Source organism: Stigmatopora argus, chromosome 21 (genome assembly GCF_051989625.1).
Source record: "Stigmatopora argus isolate UIUO_Sarg chromosome 21, RoL_Sarg_1.0, whole genome shotgun sequence".
Classification (NCBI taxonomy): domain Eukaryota; kingdom Metazoa; phylum Chordata; class Actinopteri; order Syngnathiformes; family Syngnathidae; genus Stigmatopora; species Stigmatopora argus.
The window spans coordinates 6582467-6595168 of record NC_135407.1 but is presented as its reverse complement, the minus strand read 5'-3'; the positions used below and the strand labels follow the sequence as shown (position 1 = coordinate 6595168).

The window sequence follows — 12702 nt, the reverse complement described above, 5'->3', positions numbered from 1 at the left end:
TGATATTTTGGGAATATCATAATTATATATATCATATCTAAGTATGATATTAGAGTATATACATATATTTATATAGTAATTAAGTGGGTGGTTCAAAAAATTACAATATTTAAAGTATCAATTTACTGAATTATAATATGTATTGGATATTTCAGAGGAAGGAACATAAATAAAAAATATATTAATAAAAACAAAATCTTTAGGCATTTTCCATGATTGTTGTGTTTAGAACTAGGAATCAATTTTACTAAATGGCTACACTTAAAAAAACGTATTGATATAAGTTACATTTTAAACATTATTTTTAAGTCCTTGCATTTTGGAAACATTTTAATAAGTGCCAGACACCAAGTTCACAAACAGTAAAAATGGCTTGTACTGCCTCCAAAAACTTTCTATAATAGTGATGGCAAAATGGGACTGTCTCTTTGAGATAAGTGAGAAGAAAAAGAAAAAAATACAAATCACTTGCACATTTTTTTTATCTTTTCCCCCCACAATAAATGTACTAAGTCGGCACTATCCACAAGTGTTCCAGGAAGGTCATATGATAGCATAGTCAAAATAGTTCACATTCACCAAATCCTGATTGGAAAATAGATCAAAGTCAACAAAACATGAGGAATACCAAAAAAACTGCCTCATAATCAAGTTTACAAATAAATAAAATAATGAATAACACAACCTGCTGCTTCATCACAATTTCCCTGGTAAACACAACACCATCTAGATGTTTTAATGACACAAAAAAATGGAACAGCACCCTTTAAAAAATGTTACATCAATTGAAGTAAAAATGGATGACACACAGCAACACTTGGCACTAAAAAAACAACATTCCTCAGGTTAATGTACATTGCTGTAAACAAAGATGCCATTTTTCGGCGTGAATAGACAATGTTTGGTTGGTGTTTGGCACACCAAAACTGTCTATGAAAATGTCATTTTCCCCCTAAAACAAATTTTAGGCTGTCATAATTGTAATTTGCAACTTGCAAAAACAAAAAGTTCTTGATTGAGCTGGTAACACTGAATTAAAAATGCCTTTGTGTACGACAGAGTTGATGCTTTTAGAGAAATTGCAGAATTGAAAGGCACTGTAAAATTTGCAAATTAAAAAACATAAAAACACCCGTAACCACCAGTTAAAGAGACATCATTAAATTCATCTCAACTTGACCTAACAGGTGGGAATTTTGTATTTGCGGCAAACAGATTGGTAATGTTTGGCAGAGCCATTATTAATCTTGGAGCTCACAACTACAGCATTGAAATGATCAATTTCCCAAGTGGGTCAATTTGAACACTTTTACATTCATGCATATCTCAACTTGAAGTTAAAACATGACAGGTTTAAACCTGCAAGGTGACTAAAAAGTACGTTCAGGACAACTTTTGCAAAGCAAAACACAACGGTTCTTCATTTAGCCAACCACTATTTATTCCTCCTTCCCACTGATAACTTTCAATGGAACTGCTTGAACGGTTCAACTGCAAAAAAACTCTTAAAAAGAAAACAAATCCCTCGAAATGCCGATATGTAAGGAGTCGTTTTTCAGTGCAAAATCTGTCAGAGGCTTGTAAACTCAGTATGGCCAGAACTGAATCAGTTTTAAGATAAATAAATAAACCATCTAAGAAAAGGAATGACAGTTCAGTCCAGCTATTTTTTGAGAGGCTGATAGACTGAGGCATTGGGGTCCAGAGAGGAGGGACTATTGTCCATAAACTTGGAGGAGTAGTGCGGGGTGACCGAGCTCAGGTTGCCGTTGTCCGACGAGTACGAAAGACTGGGCATGACGGCCATCACTTCCGCTATCTTCTGCTTCAGCTCTGCTATTTCTTGCTCTCGCTGGTGAATCTGACCTGAGTACCAAGACGCACAAACATCTATGACCACTAGAACACCACATAAGGGGCATCCCTACCTTGCGCAATCTCCAGCTGCCTCTTGGCGTCGCCCAGTGCGGAGAAGAGGTCCAATTTGATCCTGGTCTCGGCGCTGAGACTGTTCTCCAGGTGCTGGGTCTTCTCCTGCATGGCTGACAAGGCAGACATCAGCACCTCGGTGTCCTTCTCGTTTTCTTTGTACTTTCTCAGCTCCTGCGGGGGGTTCAAATTCACGTGTTAACAGTTTAACAATAAATGAATAGGACGAAATGCTGCTCGGTCCTACTTGGCACTTGGCCTCCAGGTCTCGAATCTGTTCTTCTTTGACCTTGGTGTCCATGCCAAGCTTTTTGCACTCGGTCTCCAGCTCTCGGATGCGACTCCGAAGGGAATCAGTGGACTCCACTCTGGAAGGAAATCCAGGACATGCTTATTTGCTTGTCCGGTTGATACTTTTGGTGTGACGAGTACCTGGTGGCCGCGGCCAAGGCCACCGCTCGAGCGGCGGTGGCCTCTTCCATCTTCTTCCGCTTCCTCTCTTCAGCCAGCTGTTTTTCGGCTGACACGCGAGCCTCCTGCTCGGCTTTCAGCCTCTTCTCTAGCTGGGAAATTGTCTGCTTATCCTTTTGCTTGGCCTGGACGGAACTGTGGAGCCTGCGGCAGCCCATGGAAACATGGTCATCCGTTCCCATAGAAATGTGCGCTTTGTTGGTTTTTGAAATTCAAAAGGAATCTCAAAACACTCACGCAGTCAAGTATGGACATTTTTACCAGATGTGGACAGTGTTTAAAGATCTCCTTCACCTCTGTCTAAAACAGTGATTTAATATCAATCATTCATTTATTACCCCCAGACAAGCTATTATCGATAATTAAGTTAGACCTTTGATTTTTTTAGTTTTTTGCTTTCCCCGAATATTTTTACTGTAAGTTTTTTTTTACTCACTTGTTTTGGAGCAGTTCATTGTCCTGCTGTAGCTGGCCCAGTTCAGATCTGAGGTTGCGGTCTTGGCTGCTCAAAGAAGACAGCTGACTTCGCAAATCCGACTCCACCTGCCTGTTGGCCTGCAGGTCTGCCTTGAGACGCTTCACATCTTGTTCCATCCTTTCCACCCACGCAGAAGACAGTGCATGCAAATTGACATGAATAAAGAGGTATTAGGAATTGAATTAAGACTCCATTTGTAGTCTTACCCATTTTTTTTCTTACCGTACTAAAGCATCCGTTTTCCCCAACTGGTTATTAGGAATGCAGTTCTCCAGTGGATCTTTCGGACTTTTTGTAGCCCCCTTCTGTTTTTTATCGTTCTTATTGGACGATGAACCCGTCGTGAGGCTGCCGTTGCTGAAACTGTGATTCCGCGGCGACGAGTTGCAGACATTTTTGTAGTTCTTCCCACTTGCCGTCACTTCGTCTTTGGAAGACAGGGCGTTGCTGTCTCCGTGCATATGCTCTCCTGCCACGTCGTTGCTTAGCTTCTTCGCCCTGACGTAGTTCTCAATATATTCACTCTCCTGTAACTTGGAGTCCAGTGAGTGTATAATATTGTTGTTATTGATTCCAACTGTGTTTTGCTTTTTGCCTTCACGCTCCTTTGCAGTACTGTCCTTCCCTTTTTCGCGGTACTCCAGTTCTGGTAATGGGACTGGGGTACTCTTCTTGCTGGGAGGGGCCCCATTTTGAGACGCGTTCAGGGATTCGGTTTCTGAAATCCCTTTTGCTGAAGAAAAAAGGGGCGGATTATTTAGTTTGTTTACGATTGCCTCTCTTAACAAGTACGCTGTAAAGTCAAATCTAAATTGAATTCAATCTAAACTCCATGACTTGCATTACAATGCACATCTCACCCTCCTCTGTCTCCCTCTCTTGTCTCTGCAGCATCTGTTGCTCCGGAGGTAGAGCCTGTTGTAGCAGTTCCATGTAGAACTCATTCTCCTTTTGCACCTCTTTCTGTTTCCTTAGCCGCATCTTATAGCTCACATAGCTCTTGAAGCCAAAACCCAGAGTCACCACCGGGTAGCCAATACTAGCAGGATGCAAAAAAAGACTAATATTAAGAACACTACCCTTTCTGCTTGTTTACTTTTAAGATCAAGCAAACGGAAACTGCATGACTTACCAATGAGCTGCAAAAGGTCGACACAGGTCTACATGAAAGTTTTTCAGGTCTTTGAAGCGGACGGCAGCTTCGATGTACACAAAGAGGATCCACAGCGATACAGTGGGGAGACACACTCCTCTCTCTGAGTGGAACACATCAATGTGAGTTGATCTACTCCCACGCATTTAATGCTTTGAGGTCAGAACCTCATGCCAAATTCATCTGTGTTCTGCACAAAAACAATGTGGAAAAAGAAAACCTTCAGCTAACCTGTGTGCCACACATACTGGACCCATACATAGGTGCTGGCAGCAAAGAACAGCCACTGGACAGGGATGAAGAGGAGGCAGATAATGTCTGACGTGAGGGCCACAAACACGAAGAACAATGAGAATGCCTGAAACGACAAATAAGGGGGGGAAAGTTGATCATTCCACAAATCGCATGGTCATTTCAATCTTTATTTTTTAAAGGATGCAGTCTTACCAGTCCCTGATACCTGTAGGAATCGTAAACACTGCGAAGGAAAAGCCAGAAGGGCCACAGATACTCAAACCTGAACTCCAACACAAAGTCAGCCAGAAGAACCAGCACCCACACGAACAGGAACTTCAGATACAGGAATGTACTACGGGTAGAGAAAGACAGATTACGTAGATTGTGATTATAGCGATCTTTTGTTGAGCAGAAGTACATATTAAAGAAAATGCATAATTGCAATGTTGCAAATGATTGATAATAAAAAGAGGCTAATAATGCTGGAAGTATAATTGTGAAAGTGTGGAGGATAGTAATACTGAGCTAAAATTATGTCAGTGATTTTGGGGGAAAGTGTTCCAACAATTGACAAGGATAGGATCCAATACACATTCCATAAATGTCCTCAAAAATGATCATATAAAATTGTTGATTATTCCATTCATAAGAAATGTACACCCATCTCTTTTAAGCATTTCTTTTGACGTGTCCTTTAAGGATATTGGGATCTTCGACTCTACATCTGAAATCATTCGCTTTTGACGTTGCATCAACAAAATTCCCTTGAACCAATCGATCCAAAATACTATGTATATATGTGTACATTCGTCATAGCGGCCACTAGGCGATTTTTGCCAAACCTTATTTAATTGCAGATCCGGATCGATGTGAGCTAGCCGGGTATCCAATACAACGTTATAACACCCCCACATAATAAATCGTAATGATATTTTAGAATGGACGGAAATGTACAAGATGAGTTAGGCAATAAACGATCCACGGCGTGCAAAGCAATGTCGACATTGACAGCGGCGCCATTGTTATACAAGATCGTCCCCCTACCCATTTTTCCCCGTACCTGCTATATATACCCTCGGTGATTCGGTTCCGTTTTAACGGCCGTCGGAGTTTGCTGCAGTCCGCATTGCGCCGCTTCATCCTCCCCCAGATGATTTTCCCGATGTGTCGGTATGGTAAGAGGGGCACGGGAATGTCATTCGCTCACGCTAATATTCACAGGTCTTGAATTAGCCGCCGTTGTTATTGTCATATACACATGTAACAAAGAAATAAATAATAACAGTGCATGGGGAGGCCCCTCCCCTTTTCACGACACGCCGCGTTCCCTGTCGCGACGCGTGACGTCATGACGACATCAGAGCCTGAAGAACGTCCAACATGGCGGCCCACAACGCGTCGACAGCTTTGGCTTCTCGTTGAGAGTTTATCGACCTGTTATTTACAGTAAGGACAATGTTAGGATTACGTCCTTTTCGAAATTTGCATGAGATGTGTGTTATTGGTAATTTGCCGACAGTCCGACGCGTATTCAAGTAACTTTGTTCAATTTAGCGTGCTAAAACGTGCCCAGGCTGCCAGCACCACGTTTGTGAGCTCTGGCACATCACGTAGATTTTTAGAAAATGTGTCTAATTTAAAGAACAGTTTGATTGTAAACGCAAAATATCAGTAATCCTTTGAATTATTTCAACAAGAATGTGCTTTAGATACATAGTATTTGCAAAATTATAACATCAGCATGTCTTGCATCACAGTACTTCATGTCAATAAAGTCCATTATTTATACTTAAATAGAAATCGATCGCCTTGTTAATTGTACTTTTTGCTTCCTAAAGGATGTAATTCACATTCAGTTGGACATTTTCATCGGAAGAAAAAGGACGTGAATGTTTTTATCAGTATCTCAACTTGGAGAAAGTTTTTTTAGGGGCGGCAGGGTAGGCTGATCGAGGATTTATATTGGTGTTTATTTTTTTTTTAGATATATGTGGGTGAGCGTTAAATGATCACATGTATTAATTTTTTTTAGATGACCACTGCAGTGTGCAACATGGAAGAAATCGAGCCGCATATTGGGACAAAGGAAAATGAGCACGTTGGAGAAGAGACACCAATTGGGGACGAGACACCAATTGTGGACGAGACACCAATTGGGGACGAGACACCAATTGGAGACGAGATACCAATTGTAGACGAGACACCAATCGTAGACGAGACATCAATCGCGAACGAGACACCAATCGGGGACGAGACACCAATTGGAGACGAGACAAGAATTGGAGACGAGACACCAATTGTAGACGAGACATCAATTGGGGACGAGACACCAATTGGGGACGAGACACCAATTGGAGACGAGACACCAATTGGAGACGAGACACCAATTGGAGACGAGACACCAATTGTAGACGAGACACCAATTGGGGACGAGACACCAATTGGGGACGAGACATCAATTGGGGACGAGACATCAATTGGGGACGAGACATCAATTGGGGACGAGACATCAATTGGGGACGAGACATCAATTGGGGACGAGACACCAATTGGGGACGAGACACCAATTGGAGACGTAGAGGGAGACCAAGAAGAAGCAAAGCAAGATGTGACTGTGGAAACAGAAAGTGAAGTAGAAGTTGGCGAGCAAGAAGAAACTAGTGGAGACCCAGAGGCGGGTATCAAAGCAGAGGACTCTAATGATGAAGAAAATAAAAAGGACGAGGAGACAAAACCGCTCGCAGACCAACCAGAGAAAAAGCCTGACGAAGTTGAACCCGAAGAAGAGCATGGGGTCCTAAACTTAAACGATGAGGTGATCCGTATGAGGAAAGAGGTGAAGAGAGTGAGGACACTGGTCATCAGAAAAATCATTCGTCAGACTGCGGCGCTGAAAAAGAAAAAGGGCAAGGAGTCGGAAATTGAGCAGAATCAGAGGAGGAGCAACAGACTACTGGAGGAGATCCAAGCCATGAAACGACTAAACCCTGACCTTGTATGTACTCAACCCTAAAGAACACTTTGCCTTTATAAACAAAAGAATTGTGGCCGCGGCGTATCATATACTCCACATTTTATTTAACACTATAAATCTAGTGAATATAATGTACATGTTTGACAGCATTTTTCTGTGCAAAAATTTAAGACATGTTTTGATTCATCCTCAGGTCACCAAGGCAGCCTTGCAGACGAGCCTCGACTTCAACAAGGTGTGCCAGAACCCCAAATCCACCATGTCGGATCGAGCCGTAGCTCGCATCGCCTCCCACCCGCAGTTCAAGAAAAAGATTGAGAAAATCCATGCGACCATCAAGGACTTTTGTGACGAGAGGAGGAAGGCTGCGAAGCAAAGAAAACAAAAGGTGAAAAAAGGGAAAAAGTCTCTGGACTCATGGGAAGATAAGACGCATGAGGCACCAAAAACAGAGACGTTAGAAAAGAGCTTTGAAGAATTGACCACTGATGACGAAACGGTTCCTACTCAACCTGACGAGAGCGAGATGGAATCTGTTCAAGTTGCTCCTGCAGTTGAGATTAAAAGTCTCAAACCGGCGTCAGTCAAAAAGAATGCGCCCAAAGAACAAGTGAAGAAGAAACAGCAGGCTAAGGCTCAGGTAAATAAACCAAAGGTTCCAAAACAGGATGAAGAAAGCGATTTAGACCTCTCGGATGAGGACAAATCGTATTTTGACGACAGTACGGAGGAACGATTCAACAGGCAGTCGTCCCAGGAGGAGAGCGATAATGACTTTTTTGTGGGTAAAGTGAGCAAATTTAAGAAGAGTAAAAACACCGACAAAGGAGAAGAGAAAAAACAGGGATCAGAAGCAAAAGCGAAGACTGCCGTTCAGAGTGAACTTGATGAGTTGGAGTCGCGGTTAAAGGCGAGAGGACCAAAACTTCGCAGTCTCTTCTGCTCTTTGTCTCAAGAAAAATCGACGGGTGGAAGGGGAAAGCCATTTGGCAGAGGCCGTGCGGAATTTCAAAAACACGGAAAATTCCAAAACGGAGAGAGAAGACCGCCGGGGCACAGGTACGATAGGACCGAAGACAAACGTTCGGATTTAGGGGCCACCAAATTTAGAGGACGTGACTGGGGGGATGCTAGAAGGCAGCAGGGATGGGGGGATGATAGGAGGATGGAGGGTCGGGGGGATGTTAGAAGGCAGCAGGGTCGGGGGGATGATAGAAGGATGGAGGGTCGAGGGGATGTTAGAAGGCAGCAGGGCCGGGGGGATTTTAGAAGGATGGAGGGTCGGGGGGATGTTAGAAGGCAACAGGGCCGGGGGGGTTCGGGCGGATTTTCTCATCCGGAACCACAGCAAGCCCTGCATCCATCGTGGGAGGCCAGCAAGAAAAGAAAAGAGCAGCAAGGACAAATTTTGCCCTTCCAAGGGAAGAAGATCAAGTTTGATGATGATGATTGAGCTACATGTTAGCGTATGTATTTTTAAATCCGGATGCTATGCGTTTTTTTGTGAACATTTGTAACTGCATATGGAAAATTTGTGCATTGTATTATGTGAAAAGAGACATGTGTTAAAATTGTTCTGAATACAAAGACTTTCCACAAAAGCAGGAATTCCAAACAGTGGACTGTGAACTGGGCTGTGAGAAATGATTCATTACAAATATTATATTGCTTTTCATTTATCTGCAAGTGATGTAAAGTGATTGGCAGTGCAATAGAATAGTCTGCAGATGGTATAATAAAATGAGGTATAAACTTATTGTCATTTGTACAGACTAGTTGTATGTTCCTGTGAGGAATACAGCATGATAATATGTTTAAAGCAGTCGTTGCTAACTCCGATCCTCAAGGGCACGCACTCATCCAGTCCGTTTTCCATATCTTCCTTTTCCAACACACCTGAATCAAATTAGCAGAATCTTAATCGATCTGCCCACGTTTTGATCATTTGATTCGGGTGTGTTTGAGGAAAGAGACACGGAAAACAAACTGGAAAAGTGCCATCAAGGATCCCTGTTTTCAGCAAACTGTGAGTGAATTAATTTATTTTGAGACTTTATTTATACTGGTTTTGTATTGGGCGGCTCTATAACAGCCATCTTTTTAAACAACTTGCTCTTCAATCATGATTTCTATACATATTATTGAATCCCTTTATTAAGTACACGTGTGAATGCCTTTTACATCCTATGAAAAACAACCAAGCCCAACTTGTATTTGATACTTTTATTAGAAATGATTACTGTACTTTGGTGAATTCACGTCACATGATTTCGAATCTTGGCGTTCATTGGTCTGTTCATCGTCACGATGCAACATCCGCTAGCTAGCTAGCTAGTTGCTACATTGGTTATTGTCACGAATACCGAGTTGCGCATAAACGCTAATACGATGGTCTGCAATTATCATTGTTATGATAATACTGTCGCGTTGCGAACATAAAATATATTGATCGTGTGGAAACTCATTGTGGTATGATCACGGGATGTTTGCTTGTGTGCTATCGACACACGTGAGTTGTTAGCCACAATCGAATACTTGCTACATGGGCGACGGGACACCCGTAGCAATGTTGGTTAAAACTGAACCATGCGAACAACTTCTAAGTTTGGGAAACGGGGCATCCGGAATTGAATTTTCCTGCAAAACGGAAGAAGAATCCGAAGCGATTGACAAGTCCAAGCAAGAACCACAGCCCGAAGCATGGTCGGATCAAAGTTTTGAGGAGCCAGTCACGGTAAGTTAAAATACAAAGTACTTGAACTACTATATAGCGTGCACAAGTTATATTTTTTAAAGGATTAAAATTAGTTATTGTACAATCTCAGTGCTCTTAGTCGATCCGTATTGTGCGCCTCTTCAACGCCAACAGCTAAGTAGTAAAAGTAGTTTTGTCTTTCTTAAGAAAGCACACTGTCGCTAGGCAACAGAAATAGTTGTCCATATTATTAGATTAGATTACAAACTTTATTTCATCCCGACGTTTTATAATATTTTCCCCATCGCACTCGTTTATTTGAGTCCTTGAAGCGATGTGGGTTAGAGTTTGGATGTTTTATACGACCTAGATTTTTAGTTATAACAGAATATTTAGTTCGCATTCTGAAGTAGATGTGTAAAATATTCTAGGTTTTAATTACACAAGACTATTTTGTTCCCAATCTGACGTAAATGTGTGAATTTCTTACAGCAACCTGGCTGGCTCGATGATGGTGAATCATCAAACATCAGAGAGCCTGGCGTATTCTGTCCAACTGGAGAAGAAAGTAGGATTTAGAATAATTATCAAACAAATACAGTTATTGATCATGAGAGAATGCATGCTATTTCATGTGTGAAGATTCATTCTGATCTTTTTCCCCCCACCCAGCTCCGGATATAAATTCTCCGCCGAGCAGGCGTAAACAGCGAATTGACACGTCGCTCGTTTTCTTGACGAGGGAATTTTTGAAGTTGCTGCAGCAATCAAAAGATGGCATTTTGGACTTGAATATTGTGAGCCACCAACTCAAAACCCCCAAGAGACGCATCTATGATATCACAAACGTCCTGGAGGGGATCAGATTAATCAAGAAGAAATACAAAAGTCACGTGCAGTGGTTGTAAGTACAAGGGTCGGTTTAATAACAAATTTTAGGCTCCTGTGATGCTAAAAAAACATCATGCGACATAATATGCTTAGATAAATGAATTTATGGCACTTATGTTATGAATCAAGTGTCTCTTTCCAGTTCAGATGTATGTTTCATTTTGATATTTTCCTTTCCAGGGGTCAATGTCTCAATGAAGATATGAATCAAATGATGCTTGACCTCACCGAAGAGGAGAAAAAGCTGGATATGCTGATTGAAAGCTGCACTGAAGAGCTTTTTCATGTGTGTGCAGAAGTGCTCGGCAGCAGATATCCTTTTGAAATTCCTGGCTTGCTTAAATCTTAGTCATTGAGGATCCTTAAATCCTTTTGAAGTAAAAGCCTGCGTCATTAGGATGACGTCATTCTCATTTCATGTGGGCGTGTCATCCTTGACATGGTTTACATTTGCTTATGTGACTTATGAGGATATTCAAAGCATTCCTGCTCTGAGAGAGCAAACACTGCTTGCGATCAAAGCCCCCGAAAACACCACAATGAATATTCCACACCCCAAAGATGTAAGTTTTCCTACCCCAATTTCTACAGCGGTGTGATCTATTTTTCTTCCCTCCATATGAAAGTGAGGCACATGTGGGAGAATGCCTCTGAATCTTGTCATTTGAAGTGTAAATTCATGGCAAGATGTGAGGCCAATCCCTGAATTAGAAATTCTTCAGGAGGTGTCTGCGTTTGGACGCTATCGTTTGCCTCTTTCTTTCCTCAGAGCCTCCAAATCCACCTCAAGAGCACCAAAGGACCAATTGACGTGTTGATATGCTCTGATGAGCCTCTTCCAATGGAGGTCACAGATGGTGCGGTGGGCGATGCCAATGGCAGCCACGTGCCCACCACTCTTCCCAATGACTCGATATACACCTCACTTGTGCAAATGCCCGTTAAAAGTGAACCTTGTTTTTAGGATGTCACTGTCCCCCTGAGCCTGTTTCTCAATTTTTTGAAACACCTCACTTACATTTTCCCAAACTCCTTTCCTATTTGAATGTAACTTGGGCAAGTCAACCCCTGAGGATCATGGCACGGAAGACCATTTTTTTTGCCTCTGCAAATGTGACCTTCATGGAAACTGTTACTAAGACCCACGAAGAATGACACTGGATCTGGTCCTTGGTTTTATTGGAAGATCTTAGAAGTTTTGCATCCCATTTCTACTGCTTTAAATTTTTCAAACTACATGTTCACATCAGTCATTGATTTCGCTTCATGACATTTTATGGATATTTCATACGTGTTGTTGATAACACCCCCCAAATAAACCCTGATGACTAAATGGAACCACGTGAGCAAAAATCATCATGGAAATGCGTTTTGAGGGGAATTCTCGAATGTTCAAATGTGGAAAGGTTTCCCATTTCACCGAGTTAGATGTTCGTTTTTACCTTGGCTGCTATTGTTGTCTGTCAGATTTCTATTGTATTCAACACTTTGAAATAAAATGTGCCTTGAAATAATTCATCGGCGTGACCTCGTTTGTGGCTTTAATCACTGGTTTCAAATGTGAAAAGTATGCACCATTCTCAATGTTATAGGGAGTAATTTTATAATATTTGTATTAAACCTGCTTGCTAAAAAAAATCTAACAAAACTGCTGTTCTATTGCTTTTTGGTTTCTCAGGTAAACAACCTTATTTATCACTTGTATAAATTCCACACGTGTATGTGCTCTGGGTGGCAGTGTAGTACCACCTGTTTGGGAATTAAAAAAAAAAAAGCATATCCGTAGTGGTTTTAAAATATAAGTACTGTAAACAGTTTTTCACTGCACTACCAACCTTTGATTTTGTTTCTTGAGTTGGGAAATTGCATTGAGT

General features: G+C 41.7%; 3 protein-coding genes across 3 annotated transcripts; 2 read left to right on the top strand and 1 right to left on the bottom strand.

Annotated features, from left to right (window-relative positions):
- Nucleotides 1-464: 464 nt before the first annotated feature.
- On the bottom strand, nucleotides 465-5583 carry maco1a (macoilin 1a). Its single transcript, XM_077590499.1, has 11 exons — nucleotides 5329-5583; nucleotides 4479-4620; nucleotides 4263-4389; nucleotides 4011-4134; nucleotides 3739-3917; nucleotides 3101-3611; nucleotides 2837-2995; nucleotides 2362-2544; nucleotides 2177-2297; nucleotides 1929-2103; nucleotides 465-1866 (listed from the first exon to the last, which is right to left on the bottom strand). Exons 1-11 carry the CDS (start codon nucleotides 5406-5408, stop codon nucleotides 1664-1666), a joined length of 2004 nt encoding a protein of 667 aa, XP_077446625.1. The 5' UTR covers nucleotides 5409-5583; the 3' UTR covers nucleotides 465-1663.
- On the top strand, nucleotides 5397-8998 carry srfbp1 (serum response factor binding protein 1). The gene is made up of 6 exons (XM_077590507.1): nucleotides 5397-5489; nucleotides 5554-5714; nucleotides 6107-6208; nucleotides 6301-7263; nucleotides 7436-8382; nucleotides 8542-8998. The coding sequence occupies exons 3-6, from the start codon at nucleotides 6158-6160 to the stop codon at nucleotides 8693-8695; spliced, it is 2115 nt and encodes a 704-aa protein (XP_077446633.1). The 5' UTR covers nucleotides 5397-5489; nucleotides 5554-5714; nucleotides 6107-6157; the 3' UTR covers nucleotides 8696-8998.
- Nucleotides 8999-9044: 46 nt separating this feature from the next.
- On the top strand, nucleotides 9045-12344 carry LOC144067498 (transcription factor E2F6-like). Its single transcript, XM_077591314.1, has 8 exons — nucleotides 9045-9105; nucleotides 9208-9268; nucleotides 9847-9976; nucleotides 10430-10505; nucleotides 10610-10841; nucleotides 11009-11142; nucleotides 11279-11391; nucleotides 11598-12344. Exons 1-8 carry the CDS (start codon nucleotides 9045-9047, stop codon nucleotides 11790-11792), a joined length of 1002 nt encoding a protein of 333 aa, XP_077447440.1. The 3' UTR covers nucleotides 11793-12344.
- Nucleotides 12345-12702: the final 358 nt, after the last annotated feature.